The sequence below is a fragment of the Haliotis rufescens genome, unplaced genomic scaffold, assembly GCF_023055435.1.
Source record: "Haliotis rufescens isolate VD_foot unplaced genomic scaffold, xgHalRufe1.0.p SCAF_7, whole genome shotgun sequence".
Classification (NCBI taxonomy): Eukaryota; Metazoa; Mollusca; class Gastropoda; order Lepetellida; family Haliotidae; genus Haliotis; species Haliotis rufescens.
This window is the reverse complement of record NW_025964361.1, coordinates 10,489,464-10,502,692: the sequence shown is the minus strand read 5'-3', so window position 1 is coordinate 10,502,692 and position 13,229 is coordinate 10,489,464. Positions and strand designations below refer to the sequence as shown.

Below are 13,229 nucleotides of genomic sequence, written 5' to 3'. Positions count from 1 at the left end.
CTTGGCAAGTGTTTGTGAGGGTACACCGGTGGGTCAGGATACGCCCACCTTCCAACGAACACCTTGTGTCATCACTATTTGATAGTGATTCATAGATATGTGCTTATGATAAAATTGGAATCGTTCAAAGTGCTTGGCTTTTAGCACAGATTTCATTTGATAATGGAAAGAGTTTTGTCCCTTTTATTTGTCAGTTGAACGTCTACAGCCTGCAGCTCTTCGGGCTTTTCCCTCCATGAATCTGACACGCCGTGATATAAGTGAAATATTGTTCAAAGCGACGTTAAACCAAACTCACTCACTCACTTGCAGAAGAAACACCATTAAACATTACCTTCTGTAATCCCGTTCCCGAGTCCCGTCAATACCACACATGGGAACACAATTATTCATTAAACAAACGCTGGGATCATAGCCTTACAGGGATTTATTATTATTAACGTCTTTATTGGTCCTATTATCAGTGAAATACTTGATATCTCCACGTAGTCATATATATTATAAACATGGAAAGGTTGCAAATTCGTTTCCTACCCCAGTCTTCATTGAGCCAATTTATTATACACAAAATTACCCAGCCACAGATTACTTTTTACAAACAGTTTCAGGAATGAGTGATGGTTAAATGGACGTAATAAAACGTAGCAACAATTTTTAATTACATAAAAACAAACTCGGAATACATGTACTTTCTTTCCCCCGTCAGTTGCTCCTTCTGCACAATGGGTGTCTTCAAATTTAGAAAAAATATATAAAGATCAATATCTGCACAACTGGCGCAGCTCTTTTAAACTTTATTGCCTCAACTAATAAAAGTTCATTGTAAGTTTTCATGAGCAGTGAGCTCTTGTATTGATTCGCTTCATATATTAATGGGGATTCTTTTAATTCGATTTGGGAATTTTACTGCACACTTGGGGCCAAATATCGGCCTCTGAGCAGGTCTAGATAAATCCCTGCATCGTCTCTATTTTTGGGTTTTATTGTGGGGGGCACGGGTGGCCAAGTCGTCTAGGGAGCCCCAATTCGTGCAGAGTTGCGTTCCTTGGGCACGCCAGAAATAAACCTATGATTGTGGGTTCGAATCCCGGTTCGCCTCGATTATGTTTCTAGGTTTGTCAGCACCATACCCGTGCTCGTTGGTTTCACCAAAGTGATAAACGTCTGAGACCTGCATCACTTCAGGCTTTCCTCCGACATAAAGCTGAAACGCCGCGATATAACTGGAATACTGTTAAAAGCGGCGTTAAACCCAACTCCCTCACTCACACCTTTATTGTGTTTGTTCGTAACTATATAAGATATGAGAAGATTGCATACCTTCTTTGTCTTTGCTCAGTAATATGATCTCCGTTATACTATTCCCAGCCTTCTCTGCATACGGGCCAGCACAGAGCCTGTACATGGAATGTAATTTTGTAACTTGAAACTCCACAATCTCTGCTCAGATCTGAGCAAATTCTGACCACTAGAGGATATAGTATATACAGAGACCATATCTATTTTATGGTCTCTGGTATATAGTTGACAGAGAAAAATAGAAAAATTGTTTACTGATTGTGAGTAGCTAACCTAGTGTTGAGTTACGAGAGTCGTCCGTGAATACACCGCGGCGTCAACACAGAATGAGGAAGTAAACACAAAGAAATGTGTACAGGCTAATGTTGTCTCATACCACCATGGATTGTATATTTGGATAGATCAGAAAAAACAGTTCCCTAATACCTTAAAAAATTCATATGGTATATGAGACGATGCGAGTCACGACAATTTAAAACTTGGAACTACTGGTTACATTGACAGATTAATAATAAGTTAATAATTGTAAATTTTCTAATCTTTGAAAAATATAATTAAAGAGAAGTTTGATAAATTGTGAATACTGTTTTGAAACTTTCTATCAGTGTTAAATTGTTAAGAAAACATAAATATGCTTTTTAATGATTTTGATGCTATCTAAATATATATTTTCCATAGTTGGCCTTTCTAAGAAGCTTTTTGTGAATTTGGTAACTTGTAACGTAAAACACGAATGCAAAGGGTCTCGATTAATTTCCTTCTATCTAAAACCTCTATTTTAAATGTTATTTGCGCTTTAAGAGAACAGATTTACTATATCTATATATTTGCTTCACATTATTTTATATTCACATACGCGAACAATGCCTTTGTGTTTTGTAGCATTGAAATTATTAAAAATGCGGAAACCGGTTAAAATTATGAAGGAATGTTTACCTTCGTTCCCCCCAAGGCCATCACCCCTTAATATATTACAGTCCGTCCTTTGTACCATCCCACCTGAAGTCGCTTTTGTCAGGAACTACAGTAAGGGACTGTTCATTTATTAGGGGGGTGGGGTGGAGGCCCGGTAAGATTAGGGGGAATGACAAAATTATATCTTTTTCGAATTAATCACTTCGGGCTTTCCTCACACATTAAGCTGACCTGCCGCGATATAACTGGAATATTGTTAAAAGCGGCGTTAAACCCAACTCACTCACTCACTTTTTCAAATTAAAAATGTATCAATTTGAACAATATTAGGAAATGGTTGTGTGTAAGAGGGTAGGGGTGGGCGGTCATGAAAAATGTTAGGGCGAAGAATTGTTGCAGTATATGAAGCAGTCCTAAGACCAGTTCCCTTACCCCCACCCCCACACCCACCCCCAGCCTCATAAGAAATGACCAGTCCGTGATGGCATCTGTCAACTATGGTGGCATTAGCCTTCCATCGTCTGGGTAGGCCACGCAGTGTCAAGACTCTTTCTCATAACGGCGTATTATAGCGCCATTAAACAGCATTAATATTCTTGTTTCATATGAAACTACTAAACATTGGTATAAAATCCTTTAATTTCCGTGTAAGTGTTGGCCCGAGACAACGTGATGAAACGCGATGAAACGACATTTATGACGCTGGTTAATCTTGTCGCTACTGGTACAAGAACAGAGTGTTTCACCTCAGATGTACGTTGGGTGACGTCACGACGTCACACGTGTCATTTTCGGGGCGTCACATACAGTGATGTATTGTTGCATCGCAAATTAATAATGTAAGTTTTATTCTTTGAACAATAGGTGGCACATTGTTACAGGGTTCTGAAACAATGGGTGCTGTGTAAAAGTTCATGATGGTTTTTTACAAATCCTAGTCCCATTATACGTGTAACTTTTAGACATTTTATCACATGATACATTTTATTATTTTTTTCCTTTTGCCGTCTTTGTTGTTTTCATGAATAGCCATGACTGACAACATACGCTTTTCGCATAGATTGTGATTTTACTTACCTCAGAATAAAAACGAACTTCAAAACTGAACAAAACTACATATTGTTTTACTAAGTAAAATTAAAATATAAATATTAAAATACCATACAGATTTTTAAAACTTTGCGGAAGATGCGAATGCGACAAGTTGTAACATTTCAAAACATTAAGCCACATTTTCTGCAAAGATCAATTACACTAATATTAAGTGATTTCAGATGACAAGCACTGTGTTCGTTGACATAGCCGTGACGTCACCCGTCACATTCCTAATCAGTTATCTCCCCATGACTGGTTATGACAGTACAGATGTCAGTCTACGTGTTCTTTAGTCAGACTGTGTCACATGACAACACAAAAACCACTCATGCCGAGACGACGGTTGTCACAAAGGTACACAGGTTAATCCGTTAGGCAACGATATTCACAGTACAGCACTTAATATGTCGTGTAAACACTCCTCTGTGGGTGAACCCGACTTACAATTAGCATATCGTCGCGGTCAAGGTCACAGTTATGACGTTTGAAATGTCTATTTGATCAGGTTATAAACAAGAGTAGGTGTGATTGATGTAACATAGTTCAAAACTCAAGCACAACGCAATTGTCTGGTATACCTTGGTAGCCGGTAGACGTTGATTTGTAAACAATCTTCACATGCAGTTGGAGTGACATAGCAATTTTCGAAATTTGGGGAGGGAGGGCGCATTATGCAACAGAAGGTCAAAGTCACGAACGTCATTTACATGTAAAGACTGGTCTGCATGTGGCTTTATCTTATTTCAAGTGTCGTATTGACTTAAAATCTTGCATCACGGAATTATTTTTCTTTTTTGGGTTTAACTTTGATGCATATAACGTTACAACTTTGAGGACAAACAGTAGAAGACAGGTAACAGTATAATTATCTGTTTTACAGCTGATTGATAGCTAAAGTTCACCAATATTTTCTACGTTCAATTCAAAGACATACATTTGGCAAAATTCCTTAAAATGTCTTTTGTTGCATTTATACACAGATAAAACCTAAACATATGTAAGATTTGTATGAATGTATTCAGCATAGGTTCGAATGCAATGTAAAATAACTCAATGTACAGAATTATCGCGCTTCATTATTATAGTTGTTTAACGCCTCAATCAGCAATACTCCACCTATATGACGGCGGTCCGTAAATATTCGAGCCTAAATAAGACAATCCAATGATTGAAATCATGATATTTGATATTCGTAATTGGGATACGATGTATGCATCAACCAAGTCAGCGAGCCTGAACACCCGATCCCGTTAGTCGCCTCTTACAAGAATGGGTTGCTGGGGGCTTATAGTCATACCCGGAATTCAAATCTTCCCAAATACTGCTTATATACTGTGGCTTAGTTGCCTCTGTGACCAACCAATCCCTATTCTTGTTTAGTTATATGCTAAAAACTTAGTTCATGATGTGTTTTTCTACAACCATAAGATCGCTTATAAAACAAATAAATAAAAAGTGATTTCGTCAACGAATTGTGAAATTCAGATACAACAGAGAACAGTTTCTCAATTGTGAGTGAGTGAGTATGATTTTACGCCGTTTTTCCGCAAAATTCCAGCAATATCACGGCTGGGGACACCAGAAATGGCCTTCACACATTATACCCATGTGGAGAATCAAACCCGAGACTTTGTCGTGACGAGCGAACGCTTTAACCACAAGGCTACCCCACCGCCCTCACTATGGAATATTAGATTTGTATATACAGTAAACTACGGTTATAACGAAGTCAAAGGGACCCCTTATTTTAGTTCGTTGTAACCGCAGTTCGTTATAAGCATATATACAGCACATAAACAGCAAATTGCCGGGATCAAAACATAAGTTCGTTATATCCGTCAGTTCGTTATAAGCGTGTTCGTTAAAAACGTAGATTACTGTATGTTCTGATTTCATATTCATTTTCAGATGAGATGTGGTACGTGCTGGAACAAACGAAGTTCGTGGAGACATATCATGACTGTATTTACCTCACGACATATGATGCTGTCACGGCGGCCTCTACCGAACGTAAAGCCAATGATCTCGTCCAAGATGTGGTACGTTTTTGTCTATTATAATATTCCAAGAATTCTCTCCCTTATCGCTTATGCTAAGATACTAAACTATATATATATCGGCATTTGAAGTACACTTGTAAAAAAGTGGAGTTAAAAGTTATTCGCACGTGCTTATGTGTGTGCTTAAACTAATACATTGTACACTTTTGCTAATAAATGCTTACGTTTGCATGTTTACAATCGCATCATGTGTGTCATAATTCTTGTAAATTATTTTTCAGTTAGAACGTGTTCACCTACTTACACTATTCCGCATTTACATTTTTGTATATTAAATGTTTGCTTTTTCAACATGCCTCTTGCTAATACACGCAAATATATAACATTTTCTCAATGGCTGAAAGATTGTTAAGAATCACCTTACCAGAGGCTCGACTCAAAGAGGCAATGAGAGTTTGTTAGCATCAGCTTGTATTCTGGGCCTCAATGAGGAGGGTTCCGGATGCCCGAGTTGTTGTCGAGTTGCCTCCAATAGACGTGCCAGTGTCCGCCTGTAGTGTTTCGAATCCCGGATTCGTCACGATAACGTGATCTTTGGTTTCATGTGGCCATGCGTAGCTTAATTCTGGATTTCCTCGCATATAAATCTGTCATGATATACCATGACATTAAACACTTCCTCGGTGTGGTGTAGAGTCATAACAGGCACAGACTACAAACATCAGATTGTTTTCAGGAATCGGACCTTACGGAACCCACTATAGAGGACAAGTTATTGCCTGTCCAATCATGACGTCGGTTTTAGTGGTAAACCACTCACTCGATCACAGAGTTGTCTCCTCATTGTTGTATACTTTGTAGATCCTTGTTTAGTTCACTTTTTGCTTTTTATTCTTTTTTCTAGTTTTCTCTTTGTTATATTAGATTTTCTTTACTCTTTTACATTAATTTAGTTTTATTTCAGGAGTTGGCGAACCTTTATTTTGAGTTGTCTATGCATTACAAGACTGATATATTCTCATTTTCGTATTTCCGACTTACCTCAGAACATCAAAAGAACATATGAACAACGAAGTATGTTCACATTATTCTGATTTTAACAGAGAGGAAGTTTTCGCAAATGCGAAGACAGAATAATCAGTCTATTTTAAGTTGCTTTATGGATCAGCAAACAGGTATAAGAACATATACAAGATATCACTTGAGACATTCAAATAATGCTTGTTTTCCATCTATATAACAGTAAAAATTACTCCAATCTGAGGGATATATCTTCGAAACAAATCAATATTGGCTTAAAGCCATCGCAAATGGAAATTTCAGTCCACAGAAATGCCAATCTATCCTCATTGACAGATTCCTTCACATACTGATTACGTATCATACCATCCATTGAAATACAACCAGTTCATAAATGGTTTTGATCAGCGACTTAGCTAAACAAATAGGCTTTAAAACCATCTTAAATGATGATCGGGTGGCCACAATGTGTGACCTGACAGTGTCATCGTAATCGAAAATCTTGGTTCGTCGCTCATGTTCTGAACCGCTGGTTTGTCGAAGCAAGATTTTGTCGTCTTTTTTTCGGGCCGCCGAGATATGGCTGGAATGTTGCTGAATTTGTCTAAAAACAAGCTTCAATCATTCCTTCACATTAATAGATGCCAAGACGTTCTTGGAACAATATATTTTAATATTATTGTTGTGACACTAATAAAACCATCTGAGTGTAGATTTACAGTCTAATTAGATAACCATTCCAATTCTAATTAGATTACCATTCCAGTTCACTGATAGACATCATTGCACCTCACAAATTTCATCTATTTATGTTTGCTTATTAATATTTTATTTCCTTTTGAGTTCATAGCTTTGCACAGCACAATTAGATCTATGTACATAACACTTTCTATAGATTCTTCTTTAAAAATATGTCATAGATGTTACTAATACGTTCGATACTCAGTGATTCTAGCGCTACAAAAGGTGATCATATGTTCAATAATTGCTTAATATATGATTGTATAAATGTAATAACATAATGATATAAAGTATAATTTGTCTTTCTCCCTTATTTATTAAGTGTTCTGTTAACAATGAATGTAATCTTCTCAATCACTTATTCGTTTACCCAGGACAACTATATTTATGAACACCAGGTATGTGGTTCATTTTGAAACTACACAATGCCTTATATTGGTAATATTACGAAGATGTTCTTTAATCCTAATAATAGGTTCCTGTGTTGAGGTCGTATTCTTTTTGTTTCAGTACATCACGCATATGTAGACATGACTGCTGAGAAACCTTTATCAAGGCATCCTTGAACCCTGCGTTTTAAAAGTCAAGGCCGTAGACATGGGGGTCAAGGTCAAGGCCATGTCTAAATATCCGCAACATTTGGAAGCGAACTGAAGATACTCGGCCTGCCGTTGTCCATTGTGGATAAAAGTTTCTTTGTGGTGTTAGTTACTCCAGGTTACCATCCTCGAGTATCCAGTGTGTTAAATCTCCATTTGTACAAAATACCCTGGACCCATGCTTTATCATAGCATGGTTTCGAGTCCGAAACGACGCTAAAAATAACCGTCCAATCAAAATGCAAAATGGATATTTAATTCCCTGGATAACCCAGGATGGGTTAATACTCATGAAGGGAAAGGAAAGTTGACATTTATATCGGGGAACATATACAGTAGTACTGGGACCCAAGAATCTCAGTGGCTTCATATGGATACATTGATACATTAACCCCATTGGTTCAATTTTTAGATAAACATTACTTATCCTTATTTGTGCAATCATCGAAGATTATTTTTTATTAATCCAAACCATGCTTTCCATACTTACATACACAACAAGGCCCATGGAGTTGAAAAAAAAAACAGGCCACCGAAACGTATACTCTAGATAGCTGAACGCTTCTGTAGGCAATCCTGATGATTCCAATTTCAAACGTATGATAATTTGAGACAGTTTTGTTTATAAAAAACATGGACATGTTCAAAGGAATAAGTCGTCAGAAAATGCCGTTAACATTTAATGTCGCATAAAAAAATTCATCGTCTCAAACACCAAATGGTCGTCAGCACAGATACTTGGCTTATAAAACAGTTACGTTTTGGGATGTTCTTGCCCAACTATATTTTAATGTTTAGTGCTTGTGTCGTCACTGGTTTGTGGGTAGTTTCATATACCACGTGACTATAGTCTCTTTCATTCCGGGACAAGCCGTGAATATTACGTAAATATCCGAGTGGTGACGAATGCTTTACGCAAAGAAAGTTGTTGCATCAATGTAAAGAGTAGTTATTAGATCGTAGAAACACGTTGAATTGCAAGACAAGTACTTATCTTACATAGAAAGAATACGAGGGAGTAGAATATTCATTTGTACATAAACTCATATCAGTGATGTTTTCATCGTCTTTCATGTGTATATATATAATTCATACAACTTGTATATATGTTATTGTACAAATACGTCCATAAATGATATCTAAACTCGAAATTGTATCTATGGAAACAGTTCTAGTTATAACATTATGATGATAATGTTACAGTCATTACAAAATCTAATCATCATTATCATGTATAGACATTGTGTTACACTTGTATATGTGCTAAATGCACCGTTAACATCTTGATGAACTGCATCCGTGACCACTCGTGTCATTCCGTGGGTTACGGAAAGTTGCGAATGGTGACGAATGGGGATAAACTGGTGTCTTCTTATTACTCAGGAGTACCCGAATTTTGTGGGCAAAATGTATCGGAAATAGAAATAAATGATTTTATTGAGATGTATAGTGTTCATGTGTAATTCAGTGTGTGCCTCTTGGCGTGATTTACCAGTACTCGTGGATCTTTAACCTCGCCCCTTCCCTTAGCCGCAAAGAAGCCTATTTTCACCGGAAATAGACGCTCGTGTTCATATAGCTCGTGGATGGTGGACGCCATGTTAAGCTGGCTCAACTGCCGTTCGCACAGCAAACTTGGCGCTTTTTCTAGTTCAGGTAGACAGGACCCCAGTCAAACACCAAGTATTGACAGTATAAACCCTTGGTGGGATTCGAACCAGGATATAATTACATTGACGCCTAGCTAGGATGTGTTGGATGCAGATAGGTAGCTTTGACAAGCCATATTCAGCAAAGTCATTCTGGACACCTATTCTCGGAACATTTCTTATAACTGAGACGTCATGTATGTGTGTGTATATACTAGTATATATAGAATTAGTCCAGACTAGTTCAAACAGCCACTCACACAATACGTGCATGTACGTCGCTATATCAGTGGACGCAACGTTAAACCCCATCTCACATTATTCTAGTAAAAGATGCAACTGAAGAAACACGATATTGGAATATATTATTCATGGTAGAATCTTCCGATCATTGAATCAAAATTCTTTGAATGATAATAATGGGTACCTTTTAACTGTATCACTGGCAGATAGGTGAGACAACGTGTGCTCATCTAATTGCTTTTTCCAGCTTTGTTTACGAGACAAGGACACGCGGTAATCGTTATCCTCTTTGAGAAACGTCCTTACATGGTTACTAAAGAAGACCCCGTCATGGTTACTATGAGGAAAACCCCTATATGGTTTCTATAAGGACGGCGAAACCGCATTATCGGTGGTTCCAGAAGGGAGCTAACTCCGTTTGCCTAATCGAAAGTTCGAGGTGGGCCAACATTCGAAACTAAACGCACGTGTTGTTGAGAATATGTACTACGTAAACAAACCCGCATTACGAACTACTATTTTTAGTATTTAAAAAAAAAGTATTATGACTTATAATTGGATTAAAATGTACAAATGCGATGGCAATACAGCAGAACTCACTTCTACGAACATCGCCAAACTAGGTCGTGGGGTCATTAATATTCATGAGTTATTCCTTTTATGGAACAAGTTCTCGCAAACGTTTGAGGCTTGTATCAATTCATGTGTATACGTATTTTCAGGCTTATATCGCCACCAACACTAATGATTAGATTGATGTGTTATACTGGAAAAAGTAGAATGACTGGTATTGCCTCTGCAAATTAAATTTGAAGTAGATGTAAGTTTCTTGCTTTGTAACTATTTTTGTAAAACTAGTGTGGTCAGCTGTGATGACGTTATTCAAACTTCAAAGACTGTTGTGCCTTTCGTGGAATTAACGTCACACGAAATGATTTAAAAAGATATTTCCCATTAATATTACAAAATAAGAATAATATATAATGTCACATACCCATGCAAAGTAATGACAAATATGAGCCCACTAGCCTAAATGACTTCGTCAACCCAAAGGAAGACCCTGACATGGTAACTATGAGAAACACCCCTAGTTTACTTTAGGAAGATCCCGACATGGTTACTATGAGAAACACCCTGACATGGTTACTATGAGGAACATCACGACATGGTAACTATGAGGAAGACCCCTACATGGTTACTATGAGAAACACCCTGACATGGTTACTATGAGGAACATCACGACATGGTTACTATGAGGAAGATCCCTACATGGTTACTATGAGAAACACCCCTAGTTTACTTTAGGAAGATCCCGACATGGTTACTATGAGAAACACCCTGACATGGTTACTATGAGGAACATCACGACATGGTTACTATGAGGAAGACTCCTACAAGGTTACTATGAGAAACACCCTGACATGGTTACTAAAGAAAGACCCCGAAGTGGTTGCTATGAGAAACACCAAGACATGGTTACTATGAGGAAGACCCCAACATGGTTACTTTGAGAAACACCCTGACATGGTTACTATGAGGACGTCCCTGAAATGGTTACTATGAGGAATACCCCTACATGGTTAATTTAGGAAGACCCTGACATGGTTACTATTAGAAACACCCTGACATGGTTACTAAAGGAAGACCCTGACATGGTTACTATGAGGAACATCCCGATATGGTTACTATGAGGAAGACCCCTATATGATAGTAACGATACACCTAGGTCACGATACGATACGTATCTCGATACTTACATCACGATTCGATACGTATCTCGATACGCTACGATACACATAGTGACAAGAGAAGAAAAGAGATAAATGAATTAAACTTAGTTTATTAAAATGAAACAATTAAATGGAAGTGAATTAATGTTCATGAGTCATAAAGTATATACTTCATGGATCATCTGCCATTTCGGTAGTTAGGGCCAACGAACATGCATTGTCAGCGTTTCAAGGACGTGATCCCTGGTACTAGCATGAACAACAGTGTCCTCAAAATGGGTTCTCGGTGGAATTTCGTATCTTGGCTCTAATGATTGCAGCAGATTTCTGAATCCAAAATTCTCCACTACAGAAAATGGTCTCATATCAAAAGCCATATGTACGTCGATACTCCTAGGAATGCCTCGGGCACGTGTTGACATTGCCGTCAGTTTGTTTTTGAAAGCATCTGGTAAACGAAGGTGACCAACTGGGTGTGACTGATCATTCATGTCAAAATCCGTTTGGGATTAAGTAAAGTCAGTAAAAGGTTTTGTCTTTTTCCCTGAACGCGTGGAACCTCTACTGTCTATCTTTGGGTGATGGCGGCGTATGTGTGTTGCCCCTGTATTGCAACCATGCGTGACACATGCGACTCCACGTTTCATCTTTGAACACATGTTTGATTCCATCTTTAAATGTTACTGGGAACCCGAAATGTTCCCAAACTAATGATTTGTGAGTCCCTGGTGGTTTCTCTAGCAAAGGGCGAGCGTCTGCTTTTTCCGACATGTTTGAGTTAGAGATCGCTCAGGCAATCAGAAAGCTTGAACTGCTGCTGATCATGATATACAAAGCTAGCATAGCCGCTGTATTTTCGGAGAGGTACGTGTGTGTAGCGAAAACTTTATTGTCCCTTCGTTTTTATGACTCGGTTTGAATTTGGAAATTGATTTGAAACACATTAAAAACGTATCTGCGATAAAAGTTTATTAAAAAATCGAGATACAGCACCTCACAAATCGCGCACCGTATCGTATGGAGTGAATCGCGATGCATCGGAGTCCCGGGATATCGTTTAAGCCGTAGTTACTATGAGGAACACCCGACATGGTTACTATAAGGAAGTCCCGAAATGGTTACTGTAACGAACACCCCAACATGGTAACTATGAGAAACACCCCCACGTGGTAACTATGAGAAACACCCTGGCATGGTTACTATGAGAAACAGCCTGACATGGTTACTATGAGAAACACCCTGGCATGGTTACTATGAGACACAGCCTGACATGGTTACTATGAGAAACAGCCTGACATGGTTACTATGAGAAACACCAAGATCATGGTTACTATGAGAAACACCACTACGTGGTTACTATGAGGAACACCACGACATGGTTACTGTGAGGACCATCCTCACATGGTTACTTAAGGAAGACCACGACATGGTTGCTATAAGAAACACCACGACATGGTTACTATGAGGACCACCAGCACATGGTTACTATGGGAAAAGCCACGACATGGTTAATTTAGTAACACCCCAACACGGTTACTAAAGGAAGACCCCCCACATGGTTACTTTGAGGAAGTCCCGACATGGTTACTATAAGGAAGTCCTTGTCATGGTTACTATGAGAAACACCACAACATGGTTACTATGAGAAACAACCCGACATGGTTACCATGAGAAACACCCCGATATGGTTGCTATGAGGACCATCCTGACATGGTTACTAAAGGAAGACTCCGGCATTGTTTCTATGAGAAACATCAGGACATGGAAACTATGAGGAACACCATGGCATTCTTACTATGAGAAACACCCCGACATGGTTACTATGAGGAACACCACGACATGGTTTCTTAAGGAAGTCCCTAACATGGTTACTATGAGAAACACCCTGACATGGTTACTAAAGGAAGACCCCGACATGGTTACTCTGAGGAAGACCCC

General features: G+C 38.4%; 1 protein-coding gene across 2 annotated transcripts in view; it reads left to right on the top strand.

Moving 5' to 3' along the window:
* LOC124114657 (prestin-like) overlaps positions 1-9,112 on the top strand; it is a 58,770-nt gene extending 49,658 nt beyond the window's left edge. The window contains exons 17-19 of one of the 2 annotated variants that reach the window (XM_046475332.2): positions 5,218-5,348; positions 6,046-6,116; positions 7,581-9,112. In XM_046475332.2, the coding sequence (XP_046331288.2) occupies positions 5,218-5,348; positions 6,046-6,102 (188 nt within the window). In that variant the 3' untranslated portion in view covers positions 6,103-6,116; positions 7,581-9,112. The remainder of the gene's footprint in view (positions 1-5,217; positions 5,349-6,045; positions 6,117-7,580) is intronic. The other variant, XM_046475333.2, reaches the window with a different exon arrangement.
* The last annotated feature ends 4,117 nt before the right edge of the window (positions 9,113-13,229 follow it).